The following is a 12,987-nucleotide window of genomic DNA, read 5'->3' as shown; positions in this document are numbered from 1 at the left end:
ATTTGCTTAATAGGCCGCAAAACACTGGCGCCGCCAAAGGCGCCAATATCAAAATATGATTTGACGTCAGCGTTGGGTATGGTGAAATTGATGGCAATGGGCTCTAGTTTATCGTAAGTTAAGTGTGGGCTAGTCAATGTATAAAATCCCTAAGCTAAATGGGATAAGGTTAAATTAAATTTGAAATATATATTTTTGCATTTATTTAAACTAGTTTTTAGTTCCGAAAGTTAATATTTAACCAAGTTTTCTAATTTTGCAAGAGCCTATTCTGGAAATTGTATAAATGTTAACCAAACATCTGATAAAACAAACGTTAAATTGCAAGTACATATAAATTGAAGAGAACTGAATAGTTTAACGTTTGTACAATTCAATAAAATATTTAACATTTAATTAACAACACATATGAAAAATGTATTTTCAAAGAATTACTATGCTAATAATATCAATTAAATTGAAGAAAATTTAGTATCTGATTTAGTTAACACACACTTTTAAAATGTAGTGCTCGTATGCGAAAGGAATTCGACTTTGTAGCATATGAAAATGCCAATCATTCCAAATATACTTTTGTTTAACTAGCTTTCAATGACTGTTATTAATGGAAAAAATTAATAATTCTTTTATGATAGATATCATATAAAATATGAAATTTGCATTTCATATGGAAGAGCACCTACTGGAGCATAATGCGTACTTCCCTACAAACTACCAAAGTACTTTTGAGAAGTATAACAAATCTCTAGAACACAGCCCAATCTATATGCGTCGCCCAACTCTGCTATATGTTGTTCGCCTTGTCCTTGCTTTCTACTGTTTGATGTGTGTTGTATTTGAGGTTTTTCCTTGCACCGCAGCTCACACACGTCTATGACAAGCTTTGCTTCAGCTTCACCCACTCCTGCTACTTCATTATCATCATCAGAATGATGCTGCGGCGTCGTCTGATGATGCCATAGCAGCCTGGGTACATTTCAATTGCAGAACCAATGCTAAAGACAACAAGTACCCGAAATGCGCGTGTATCTAGCTGGAGTGCACGAATTCGCGCGGCAAAGAAAAAAAAAATAATACGAAGAAAACGTCGCATAAATGAATGCTAAAATATATTTCGGCAACGCTGACATTGCCATTATTGTTGTTGCTTCAACTACTATCAAAGGCTTTGCGAAGAGAGAGGAAAAAAGTACAAATAAAGCAGATGGCGTCGTCAGCAGCGACGGCAACTGCGGCTGCGACGCTGACGTAGCAGCCGCTTCCAAAGTTTTTTACATACATACGTACATACTTATTTGTCGGTATGTGTGTGCGTGTATTACATTAGCTGTTGCAACGGAAATATTTTGCGCTATTGTTTAACTTTTCCCTGCATAAAATAATATATTTTATAAATCAAGGCAAAAATGCAGAACGACAATTTCAAATTGTGTGTGTGTGTGTTTTTTTTTGTGGTATTCAGCGTTCAAATTTAATATTGGTTTTTATTGCGTAAAGTTTGCTCATTGTTTAAAACTTGTATTTATTGCCATTGCCAACGCATTTGTGTATTTGAAAAAGTTTTTAACAAAAAGCAAACAACGTTTTTCTCCGTGGTTTTTCGCTGCCGGCAGCAACTGCAAACAACAAAAAATTGCCACGCTCAATTGAGAGATAAGGAAGAAGCGCAACGGAAATCATATCGGGGTAGTTGAGAATTATATAAAACAAATTTGACTATGCGAAATATACACACACACACATACACACAAGAGTTCGCACGCACACGCACACACATACACATGGTTAAAAGTTTGTTTTGTGATGTGGCTGCGGATGCCGGTCAAAATTGAACGACGACGCAAATTTCGATTTCCTCGAAATTCTACCTTGTTGTGCCTTCTATTATGGTTATTCTTCGCGTTCTTGTTTCTTCATCATCGCCATTCACATGCTTCATCATGAGCGTTAGCCGTCATATACATTTTGTACATTTGTTTGCAAAACGACAACAGCAGCAGCGGCACCGGCAGCGACAGCGCAGCTTACTAAGCTTTTTCTGAGCATCCACATTCGCATCAGCAACAGCAGCCCACTCTCACTTTGGTTCTGGTCCTCTGCTGATGTTAACGCCAACGCCGACGTCGCACAGTGCACAAGCAACAAGAAAGGAAATACACTAGCTTGGCAATGTTTACATATTATTATTTGCTAAAAAAAATAAAACTATTGTTTTACACGCAAACTAATGTCTAACGTGACAGAAGCCATACGTTTTTTATAGCTTCAAAATTTCAGCTTAATGATACGAAATACTAACAAAAATACTTCTAGAAAGATTAATAAATCTTTTACAATTCAAATTAGGATATAACAAGTTAAATATGAGTTATTCTCTTGTGTTTGAAAAAAAAATATTTTAGAAGTCTTAATTTATTAAAATTATAATTCAATTTGTTGGCACTAATATATTTTAATATTTAGATATTAAATATTTTGATAATTAGATAATGCAATGCATCAAATATGTCATTTCTTGATTTGCCAATGTTTTCTTTATTTAGTCTTATTTAAAGTTTATGTATTTTACGTTGAATATTTAACGTTCAAGCAAATATATGTACGTTTGTTTCTATTATTTTTTAATCAATTTGTTACACTGTGCGACGTCGCTGCTGTTTTGCTCCTTGTTTTTGCTACGCTTTCGCTTTGTGTTTGTACGCCGAGCTTTAGCTTTGGCTTTGCCTGCTCGCCTGCCTGCCTGCCTGCTACAACTGCCGCTGTTGCTTTCATGGCCTTGTGTGGCTGTTGCTGTTGCTGTTCTTGTTGTTGTTTTTGTTATTGCCCAGTATGTCACTGTGTGCGTGCGTGTGCTTTTTTGTTCGACAGCAGCCTTTGTGGCCTGGCCGAAGAACTACTACTGTACTTGGCGGCTTTCGCAGCCGCAGCCACAGCCGCAGCAGCAGCGCCACAGAGAACACAGTCGTGTGCTTTATTGCGTTTTATATCCTTTTTTGTTTGGCATCTTTACCTCGTGCGTTCATCGCTGTTTGTTTGCATGGAATTTCTCATTTTAAAATATTCATTTTATTATTTATGCCTATCGGCCTACCCCTCCATGTCGCACAAACAAACACAGGCACACGCACAGGCACATTGACGGCGACGATGACATCGGCACGCACGCACTTGATTTCTTTGTTGTGATGCCTTATTATGTCATAATTTATTTGCAGCAGGACACAAAAATCAACAATGCCGGAATTTGCAGCAGCAGCAGCCAATAATGAATCACATTTCATTTGATTTGCAGCATGAAAACATAGCCCATGTGTCTCTTTTTATCTCTCTTACACTCTATTTTTCTCTCTCATTCTCTGTTTTTCTCTATGTGTGTGTGTGTGTGCGTACGCACTGCACCGGCTTTTGTTGCCGCCATCGTCGCTGCCTGCGCCCCCGCTTACTGCTGACGCCATAGCTTTGCTTTGTTACTACCTTTGTTGTGTTTTTTGCATTTCCGCTTTATGTTTGTATTTCGCTGGCTCAGCCTATCAATGCTTCTTTATTTGTAATTTTTGCACACACACACTCTCACGCACGCCTTAGCATTCGGCGACATCAGCGTCGACCGCTGCCGCCGCATAAATCAACAAATTACAATTATTTTCACTGTCGCTCTCGGAATTATTTTGCGGTTTTTGTTGTTATTATTTAGCATTTTTGTTTGTTGCTTTATGGCACTCTGCGCGTGCAATAACAAGAAGATAGACACGCACACAGAAACAAATATTCGTCAGCGCCAGTCGAAGCGCCGCTTGAATATTTACAACGCTGCACTAAGAATTAAAATGCGAACTCGACGCGCGACGTCGCCAGCGAGCAGCAAACACGTCCAAACAGTTTGTACGCCATTCGTGTACTGGGAGCTTTGGTCCGAACTGGCGCTGGCACTAACATGTTCGCACACACAACACACACACACACGCGCACAGAGAGCAGTCATACAGATACTCGTAAGCTTGCGTTTGCCGGCGACGTCGACGTTGACGCCAACTTTTGTTTTTGTTTGCGCTGCAAAAAGAAGAAACAAAATTCAATGGCAGCGTCAAAAGCTCGCCACCATGAATGAAAGTTCGCCATAAGCGAAACGGAAGAAAAACGATGCACAAAATAAACTGAAAGAACTTTTAACGTTGAAAGCGTTGTTAGACCTGGCGTTGCCATCGTAAATAAAAATGCAAGAGCACTAGATATTATTTTTTTGTTGTTCAATTTTATAGGGATTTGTGCTTTACAAAAAACGTGTTATTTCAAAAGAATTGCAGTTCTTTCAGAAGTGGTAATAAAAATCGATCATTCGATCTTAAAAATGTCCGCAAATTGGTGGGCAAATTATGTAGATTATAAATAAATAAGTGTGTAGGTAAATACCTTGCACCTGCAATAGTTTCGTTTTATTTTAATTTGTTTAGTCTATAAGGCGGTCACATCATTCTAAATAATGGAAAGTATCGATGTTCCATATGCGCTGCTTGAATTTTACAACACTCATTGCGCTAATGTAGCAGCAAGCTTTTTGCTATCCAAGATTTGAGCGGTCTTTTTGAATGGACAAACCTTCAGGCCGAATATTATTAAAAAACCAAATATAAAATTTTATGTAGTTTTATAAAATTTACCATGTGATACAGTTTTGCTTTATTGGGCGCTCACACTACATAGAATTCATGCACTGATTTTTACATTTGTATTTATTATTAATTATTTCAATTGTTTGACTGTGGATTGATTTTGAATATGGTGTCAGTTTGTTTAATGGTTTTTTTAGGTAACTAATCCGTCTCCGATCGTGGCGAGCGTGTTGATTGCTTCTTGGACTTTTTATGCTTGCGCTTTTTGGCGTCGTGGCTGTTGCCGCGACTTTCGCGTCTGACGCGACTGCCCGATGGATCGTCCTGGTCGTGTTCTTCCTCCTGCAGCTTCTTTAGTGTCTCCGCCTTCAGACGCTCCAGTTCATTCAGCTCGCGAGTGGTGCGTTCTTTTTCAAGTTCATCCTGCCGCTGCTTCTCAGCGCGTCGCTCCTCCTCCTTGGCTATTTCCTTGCGCATATGCTCCTTGAGCAGCAGAGCGGCCTCTACCCGCTTCTGCATTTTCTCGCGAGCTGCTTTATCCTTATCCTCGGATTCCGAGCCAGGCACGGCCGAGGAACCCTTCGGCGGACTCCGTTCCCGCGAGCGACGCTCTTGCGAGCGCTGACCGCGTCGCGGCCGGCTGGTGCTGCGTGAGCCGCTGTGCCGCCGGCCACGACTACGAGTGCGTCTTCGCTCTGTCGATCCATGGCGCTTGCGACTGGGTGAGTCTCGTCTCTTTCGGTCCGGTGAATCTCGTCGCTTGCGGTCCGGCGACTCTTGCCGCTTCCTAACGGGTGACTCTTGCCGTTTCCTAACGGGCGACTCTTGCCGTTTCCTAACGGGTGACTCTTGCCGTTTCCTAACGGGCGACTCTTGGCGTTTCTTAATCGGTGACTCTTGGCGTTTCTTAATCGGTGACTCTTGGCGTTTCTTAATCGGTGACTCTTGGCGTTTCTTTTCTGGTGATTCTTGCCGCTTTCGCACAGGCGACTCTTGGTGTCTGCGATTTGGCGACTCCTGACGTCTGCGCTCGGGTGATTCCTGGCGGCGACCACGACTGCGGGAGCGTCGCTGGCGTTCTCTGGACCGACGGCGCTCCACAGGCGAGCTGCGGGTGCGTATGGGCGAGAGCGGAAAACGGTTGCGGTATTCGTTGTCCGGAGACCGTTGGCGTCGATCTCGATCGGCAAAGGGATTGCGACGGTTGCGGTTAAACTGATTCTGGCTCATATTGTTGATGTTGTTATTATTATTGCCATTATTATTACTATTATTGCCCTGGCGTCGAGGAGGCGAGCGCTGCTGGCGACGAGCCGGTGAACGTCTGCGTTGAGCGGAACGGGATCGACTCCTATGCCGATTGCGAGAACTAGAGCGCTCTCGACTGCGCTTAGATCTCTCCCGCTCGCGGATTTTGTCTTCTGCCTTGCGTTCATCTCGCTTGTTGCGACTTTCTGCTGGCGGTTCGACTACCTTTGGGCGTTCATGCTCCTTTGCAGAAGACGCCTTGGACTCGCTGTGCTTTTGGGCTGACTTGCTGATCTCGGGCTCGGGCTCACTATCCGTCTGCTGTTCGTAGTCCAAGGCGTTCATATCAACGGATTTGCGCCGCTTTGGGGGAGCTTCCTCTTTGGGTTTTTCCTTTTCGCGTTCCTTCTCGTGGCTTTCCTTTGCCTTGCCGCGTTCTGAGTCTTTCTGCGAATGGGATGTGCCCTGCTTGGCATTGCTGCCGCTCGACTGTTTCTGTTTCGAGGGCGACTTCTCAGGCGTCACCTTGCCGCCGTAGGTGCTAGCGTGTGACAGCTCAAAGAAGGACTTTTTAGGATCCTTGGAGGCCTCCTCGTGCCTTTTTTTGCGCTCCTGTTCACGACGCCTCACCTCCTCATCGCGCATCTTGTTCTCCTCCTCCATGCGCTCCAGATCCGACAGCTTGATGGTGCGCTTCTGTGCATGCTTCCAATGCGGCGGCGTTATACTCTTCGATCGACTGCGCGAGGGCGTGCGGAAGCGCTGTGAATGAAAACAGTTTTGATTTATATTGTCTATATACATGAGGCTACATATTTTGGGGGGATGTATATGTTGCTTACAAAGACGCCACGCCCCTTGACAATGCGTCCGCTGCGAGAGGTCGGCACCTGCTTCTTTGACCAGCCAAAGGCGTTACGATTACGCTCTCTGCCCCTATCGCGATCATCACGGTCACGCTCCCGATCACGATCGCGATCGTGCTCACGTTCACGCTGACGTGCATCACGGCCTCCGCGCTCCTCACGGGAACGTGATCTTTCGGCGCGCATTAGGAATTTATTCGAAACCTGAATAAAGTAGAGATCAGAACAGTTTCAGAGGGCAATCTCTCAAAAGGAACTTCGATGCGGTGCCAAAGCACAACAGTCCTGGATTCCAATTTAATATATAGTATCTTCTATGGTTATACAGCCATACAACACCTATCTCGAGTTTAATTTATACCTCTGGTATCTCGCTGGGATCAATTTTTGTTAGCGTAACCAACGGATGTATCTCGCCCTCCTCTTCAGAGTAATCTTGGCGTCCATTACCGCGGGCAGCACGTCCCGAGTCGCTGCTGTAGTAAATAATCATAAAGCTTGACTTTGAAAATGCATTTTACTTAGGAATGTACGTACTTTTCACTGCCGCTCGAATTGGACTCCTTGCGTGAACGCTTCTTCTTTAGTTTATCCTTGCGCTGCTTGACCAGCATCTCCTCATTGTCGCTTGCCGATTCTTCCGATGCCGTTGAACGCTTTCTGCGTTTCTTCTCCTTTTTTGCTGCTAAACAATTGGGCAAGAAGTTCAGATTCATGATTGACAGTTGACTGAGAGAGCTGGGACTCACCCTTTGTTTGCTTGACCAACTCGCCGCAGTTGGCTATGGCCGCATCCTGTAATGGGCGCGAATTGCGATCAATGGGCAGATCCTCTAACTGACGCACCAAATCCTGACCGGATAAAACATGACCGAATACAACATGGATACTGCAAGTTGAAAAGAGAGACAGATATTTATGGATAAGTATTGTAGCTTATGTTTGGGCTTAGGCTTATATTTATTAAAATTGTAAAACGTTCAGTTTTTTAAACATTTAATGAAATAATCATAACATAAAAGTATTTGTTTATGTTCTCAATCATAATTTAAGCTTTGTATAGAAAGTTTTGCTAATTTATTTTAATTTTTGAGTATGATTTTGAAACCCCTTCTCAAATTAATATTTAGATATGATTAACTTCTATATATTATATTTTTAAGCAACTGTATTGCTTTGGGGAATTATTTTTATGTTTTGGAAGCGTTTCTATATTATTATCTACAAACATTCTAAATGTATTCAAATTGACGTATTTGGATTTTTATGTATTGCTAATTTGTTTAAAATAAGTAACAAAAAACTTACTTGTCCAAGTGTGGCGCAGGCTGTGTTGTACTACAATGAAAAACAGAAGAGAAGAAAAATATTCTTTACACATTGCAAACTTGTTCAGGTTGTTGTTTGGTTGTTGGTAGCGATTTGTTGTAGTTTTCTACGGTTGTTGTTGTTTTTGTTGTTGTTGTTGTTGAGTTGTTGTTGCTGTTGCTGCTGTTGTTGTAGTTGTTGGAGTTGGTGGAGACAATGTTTGTGCAAACAGCAAACTAAAAGGTATCAAGTCGAAGAGACGACGCTCCGGCAACGACAACTGCGACAGCTGAGGCCCGTCTGGCTCGGCTACGGGTCATCTCATCACTTGGGGTCATCTCAGCGATTGGGCTGTCATCCGGGCCCGGGTCCGGGTACAGCTGTTAGCCACACACTCTTTTATTGTGGCTGCGGCTGTCGTTGTTGCTGTTGCAGCTGTTGCTGTTGTTGCCAAGGAGAGCCGAGTGAAGGAAGACGACGGCTTCAGCAATGCCAAGATGCACCCACTGACAGACACACAAACAGGACACACACACAGACACACGCACACACTAGTGCACGCATGTAGAGGCCGGCGTTGGGTTGGAGAGGGGAGTGAATCGGTGTCGGTGTCGATGTCGATGTCGGTGGGTGCTCAGTCCACTGGTCAGAGATATTGCATACACTCGCTATACGGCAATAGATCAATGAACAACAACAGAATTTTAAATATAGATAAACAAAGTTCAAAGAAAAATAATTATGTATGAATTCATGTTGTTTGGCTGCAAGAGAAACTTTTACAATTTTCACATCGATTAAATAGGCAGGATAACATAGCTCAAACCCAAAAAAGGGCGCCACAACGAGCCCACTTACATAAAGAACTGCGAGCCGTTTGTGTTCTTGCCGCGATTTGCCATCGACAGCAGAAAAGGACGATCGTGCTTTTTGTCGAAACATTCGTCTGTAACAGATGTTGAAATAATTAGATTAATATTATTGAAAAATTACTTAAATATAAATTAAAAACAATGTTCTACCGTCAGAAAGTATCTTATATATTTTAATACTTTTTCCTTTTGTATTCCCGCTATAACGGCATTATCTGATTAAGCTTTCTCCTCATTTGTGAAATTAGCCAAAGGATTACTTTTTTATAGCTAACAAAATAGCCGGAAACAGTTAAGTTGGTTATTTATGGAGCCTCAGTGAAGAGTGCTACCAACCCTGTTTATTTCCAATTTGTGCTCACCAAGTTAACGCAGCTACTTTTTTGAAGCGGCAGTTGGTAACACTGGTTGCAAGATTCAGAATAAGCCTGATTCCCTTAAAGAGAATAAACTTTAATAGTTCTTTTTTTTTTTGCATCTACAGAGAACTAAAAGCCTGACAGTTGTATGTCATGTTGTGGATAATGACTATAATCATACCGCGTCATTAGATCTAATTATTTGATAGCACTTTGTATGTATGCATGCATATATACACACACGAGACACATGCATATAAACAGCACTCACACACGCACAGGGAGAAAACTTACCCTCGAATGTGCCGCCATAAATTGATTCGCCGCCGGTACCGTTGCCTGCACTAAAATCGCCCGCCTGCACCATAAAGTCCTTGACCACACGATGGAATATGACACCTTTATAGTGTAGTCGTTTGCCGGTGACAAGTCCGGTGCCTTTTTCGCCCGTACACAGAGCTCGAAAATTTTCAACCGTCTTGGGCGCAACATCGCTAAACAGCTCGAACACGATGCGACCGACACTCAAGCCGCCGAGCGTTATATCAAAAAAACAACGCGGACGCGTTGCACTCGCGTCCCGCTTATTAACCGTCATATTTTCAACTAAATGCAATCGATTTGTGTATTTTTATTGATACGTTTGCACAACTTTTTCTTTTGCTTTTTTCTCTCTTCTGTGATGAACCCTGCGTTTGCAAACTAACAGGGCTGCCAAACAATATAGAGAAATATTTATCTGCCAGGGCTGCAAGCTGTGTTTGTGATGCGCGAAACAGTTCTTACTGTTCCTAGTTCGGTGTGCCTGAACAACTAGTTCCAAACGTTGGCGGCTCTGCGATAAGCATTTAGAAACTTAATAAAGCAAGATTCTCCGCAGAAGTTTCTTTTGATACATTTCTTCTTATCAACAGCTATCTCAGTTTATCTCCCAGTTTTCTGTACATATTCCGAACAGTAAATAAATCCACATAAATTTATGGGTACACAAATATTTATATATGTATATATATTGTAATTGCACAGACACAAATAAATAATTTTTTTGTAACAGCACAGAATTACGAACAAAGATCTAAAAAATGCAATAGTGCTCGGTATATGTATGTATGTATGTATGTAATTGTTGAACTTAAGCTAAATATATATTTTTTTAAAATACATAGAACATAACGCTCTGGCATAGAGTCCATCCTAAGCGGTCAATAAAATGGAATTGTTTTCGGTCGGCGTAAGTGGGAATTGACCGTCTACTCGACGGTCACCGACTTGGCCAAGTTGCGTGGACAATCGACGTCGCAGCCGCGCAGCACGGCAATGTGGTAGGAGAGCAGCTGCATGGGTATGACAGTGAGGATGCCCTGCAGGCAGTCCACGGTGCGTGGTATTTGCAGCGAGCGCGTGGAGAAGGCCATGGTCTCGGTGTCGCCCTCCTCGCAGATGATGATGGGCCGGCCCTTGCGCGATGTCACCTGCTGCAGTGCATTCATGCACTTGGTGTACACCGGATCGCGCAGCACGATCATCAGCACGGGCATCTCATCGTCTACGAGCGCCAGCGGGCCATGCTTCAGTTCGCCAGCCAATATGCCCTCGCTGTGCATGTAGGTCAGCTCCTTGACCTTCAGTGCGCCCTCCAGGCAGGTGGCAAAGTTGAAGCCGCGCCCCATGATCAGCAGCGACTTGTGCAAGTACAGCTCCTTGGCCAGCACCTGTACCTGAGAGTTCAGCTGCAGTACGGTGCGTATATGCGTGTCCAGCTGCGAGAGGCCGTCAATGATCTCCAGCCGGCGCTGCTGCAGCGACAGCCGATCCTCGGACATGACCAAGGCGAACATCACCAGCGAAATGAACTGCGAGGTGTACGCTTTGGTGGATGCCACGCCTATTTCCGGGCCCGCATTGATGTGCACGCCGCAGTGCGACTCCCGACAGATGCTGCTGCCCACCGTATTGGTGATGCCCACGATGAGCGCTCCACGCTGCTTGCAATAACGCAGCGCCATCAGCGTGTCCGCCGTCTCGCCCGATTGCGAGATGAAGAAGCAGACATCATCCCGGTAAATGGGCGTGTTGCGATCGAGGAAATCCGACGCCAGCTCCACCATGACGGGCAGTTCGGTGAGCTCCTCCAGCAGCTGGCGTGTGGCCACTGCGCTGTGGTAAGAGGTGCCGCAGGCTATCAGCATGAGGCGCCTGCAGCGCTTGATCTCCGGTATGTACTCCTTGATGCCGCCCAGGACCACGGTTTGCGTGTCGAAGCGGACGCGTCCTCGCATGGTGTTGACCACCGATTCGGGCTGCTCAAAGATCTCCTTGAGCATAAAGTAGTCGTAGTTGCCTTTCATAATCTGCTGTATCTCCATTTTCAGCGTAATTATCTCGCGCGCGTGCGGATCATCGGAGGATTTATTGAGACGATGTATGCTTAGGGTGCCATCCCGCTTGACGGCAGCCACATCATCGTCCTCCAAATAGATGACGCGATTGGTGTGCTCAATGACAGCCGAGGCGTCTGAGGCAAAGAAATACTCGACCTCCTTGTGCTCCAGCGGCTGGAACTCGGCGCTGACATCCACGTTGAGGGCGCGGCCGCTGGGCAGCAGCTGAAACTGCGTCTGGCCATGCGGACGATGCGCCTTGGTGTACAGTATGGGCACATGATCTGTGGCCAGCTTTGTCTTCGCCTTGATGCCCACCAGCAGCGGGGAGCCGCGTCGCGAGGCCACGCACTCGCCGGGAAAATGCTTGGACTTCAGGGCGATGGCAAAGGCGCCCTCGATTTGCTGTATGGCCTGCTCGACGAGCTCGCCGAAAGTGTAGCCGGGATGCGACTGCCACAGATGATGCACCAGCTTGGCAATCACCTCAGTGTCCGTGTCCGATTCAAACACATAGCCGCGCTTCTCCAGCAGCGTCTTCACATCCTTGTAGTTCGTTATGATGCCATTGTGCACCACCACAAAGCTGTTCTCCACATCCGAGCGTTGCGGATGCGAGTTCAACTCGGAGGGTACGCCGTGCGTGGCCCAGCGCGTGTGCGCAATGCCGATGTGTATGTCCACAGGCTGATCATAGCCTGCGCCCTGGCACTGCTCCGCAATCGCATCCTCGAGCACTTTGACTTTGCCAGTGCGTTTCACCAGGAGAATATCGTTAGTATCGTCGGGCGAATCGATCGCTAGGCCAGTGGAATCATAGCCGCGATACTCGAGACGCTTCAGTCCCTGCACCAGCAGCTCCAGCACCTGCTGACGCGACTTTGGCGTCAGATAGTTTAGATAAGCGAAGATTCCGCACATTGCTTGGGTGATTGATTTGGTTCTACTTGTTGCTTTATGTTTGGGCCACGTCTACGTCGCTCTGCTTCTTAATATGAACTGCGACGACAGTGCGATTTCGTGGAATTTTTTCTTTGAGTGATAAATTGTCGGCCGCACACACACCCCCATACACATATGCACACACACACACCCGCAACCGTAATCAAATAGCAGCAGCTGACGTGCGCAATGTAAACAAAAAGCGTTGCATTCGCTGGCTGTCGTTGCTCTTGTCATGGGGCGTAGTAGCGAACGCTATTTAATAATAGCAGCTTTTATGGAGAGGCTTACGCAGTTCTCGCACCTGTCAAATATATGTAGACAACGCGTAAAAACTAAATTTAAGTTGATTTTAAAAACAACGCTAAAGAACAGCGGCATTTGCAGCGTTGCCATCTCTC

The 12,987-nt window shown here is 44.8% G+C and overlaps 3 protein-coding genes across 8 annotated transcripts in view; all 3 read right to left on the bottom strand.

The window, feature by feature from the left end:
* The window catches only part of plum, a 60,335-nt gene extending 56,213 nt beyond the window's left edge, over positions 1-4,122 (bottom strand). The window contains exon 1 of one of the 3 annotated variants that reach the window (XM_064693140.1): positions 3,475-4,122. The gene's annotated coding sequence lies outside the window, so the exon portion shown is untranslated. Of the gene's footprint in view, positions 1-1,868; positions 2,131-3,474 lie in introns of those variants that run through there. The other 2 variants (XM_064693142.1, XM_064693141.1) reach the window with 2 other exon arrangements.
* A 531-nt stretch (positions 4,123-4,653) lies between these two features.
* Positions 4,654-9,929, bottom strand: Moca-cyp. Of its 4 annotated transcripts, none has more exons than XM_064693868.1 (8): positions 9,558-9,929; positions 8,891-8,978; positions 8,033-8,062; positions 7,474-7,613; positions 7,262-7,406; positions 7,086-7,197; positions 6,701-6,928; positions 4,654-6,620 (listed from the first exon to the last, which is right to left on the bottom strand). In XM_064693868.1, the coding sequence occupies exons 1-8, from the start codon at positions 9,859-9,861 to the stop codon at positions 4,812-4,814; spliced, it is 2,856 nt and encodes a 951-aa protein (XP_064549938.1). In that variant the 5' UTR covers positions 9,862-9,929; the 3' UTR covers positions 4,654-4,811. The 4 variants fall into 4 exon arrangements, with proteins under 4 accessions (XP_064549938.1, XP_064549935.1, XP_064549937.1 ...); XM_064693865.1 differs by having other exon boundaries at positions 7,086-7,200; positions 7,262-7,409; positions 9,558-9,927; XM_064693867.1 differs by having other exon boundaries at positions 7,262-7,409; positions 9,558-9,927.
* A 434-nt stretch (positions 9,930-10,363) lies between these two features.
* Positions 10,364-12,852, bottom strand: Gfat2 (Glutamine:fructose-6-phosphate aminotransferase 2). The gene has a single exon (XM_064693869.1). It carries the CDS (start codon positions 12,563-12,565, stop codon positions 10,514-10,516), a length of 2,052 nt encoding a protein of 683 aa, XP_064549939.1. The 5' UTR covers positions 12,566-12,852; the 3' UTR covers positions 10,364-10,513.
* Positions 12,853-12,987: the final 135 nt, after the last annotated feature.

Source organism: Drosophila montana, unplaced genomic scaffold (genome assembly GCF_035044405.1).
Source record: "Drosophila montana isolate Dmon_TW-CO22-7 unplaced genomic scaffold, ASM3504440v1 contig_3733_1, whole genome shotgun sequence".
NCBI lineage: Eukaryota > Metazoa > Arthropoda > Insecta > Diptera > Drosophilidae > Drosophila > Drosophila montana.
Note: the sequence above shows the minus strand (reverse complement) of the source record. Positions and strands in the feature narration are given on the sequence as shown.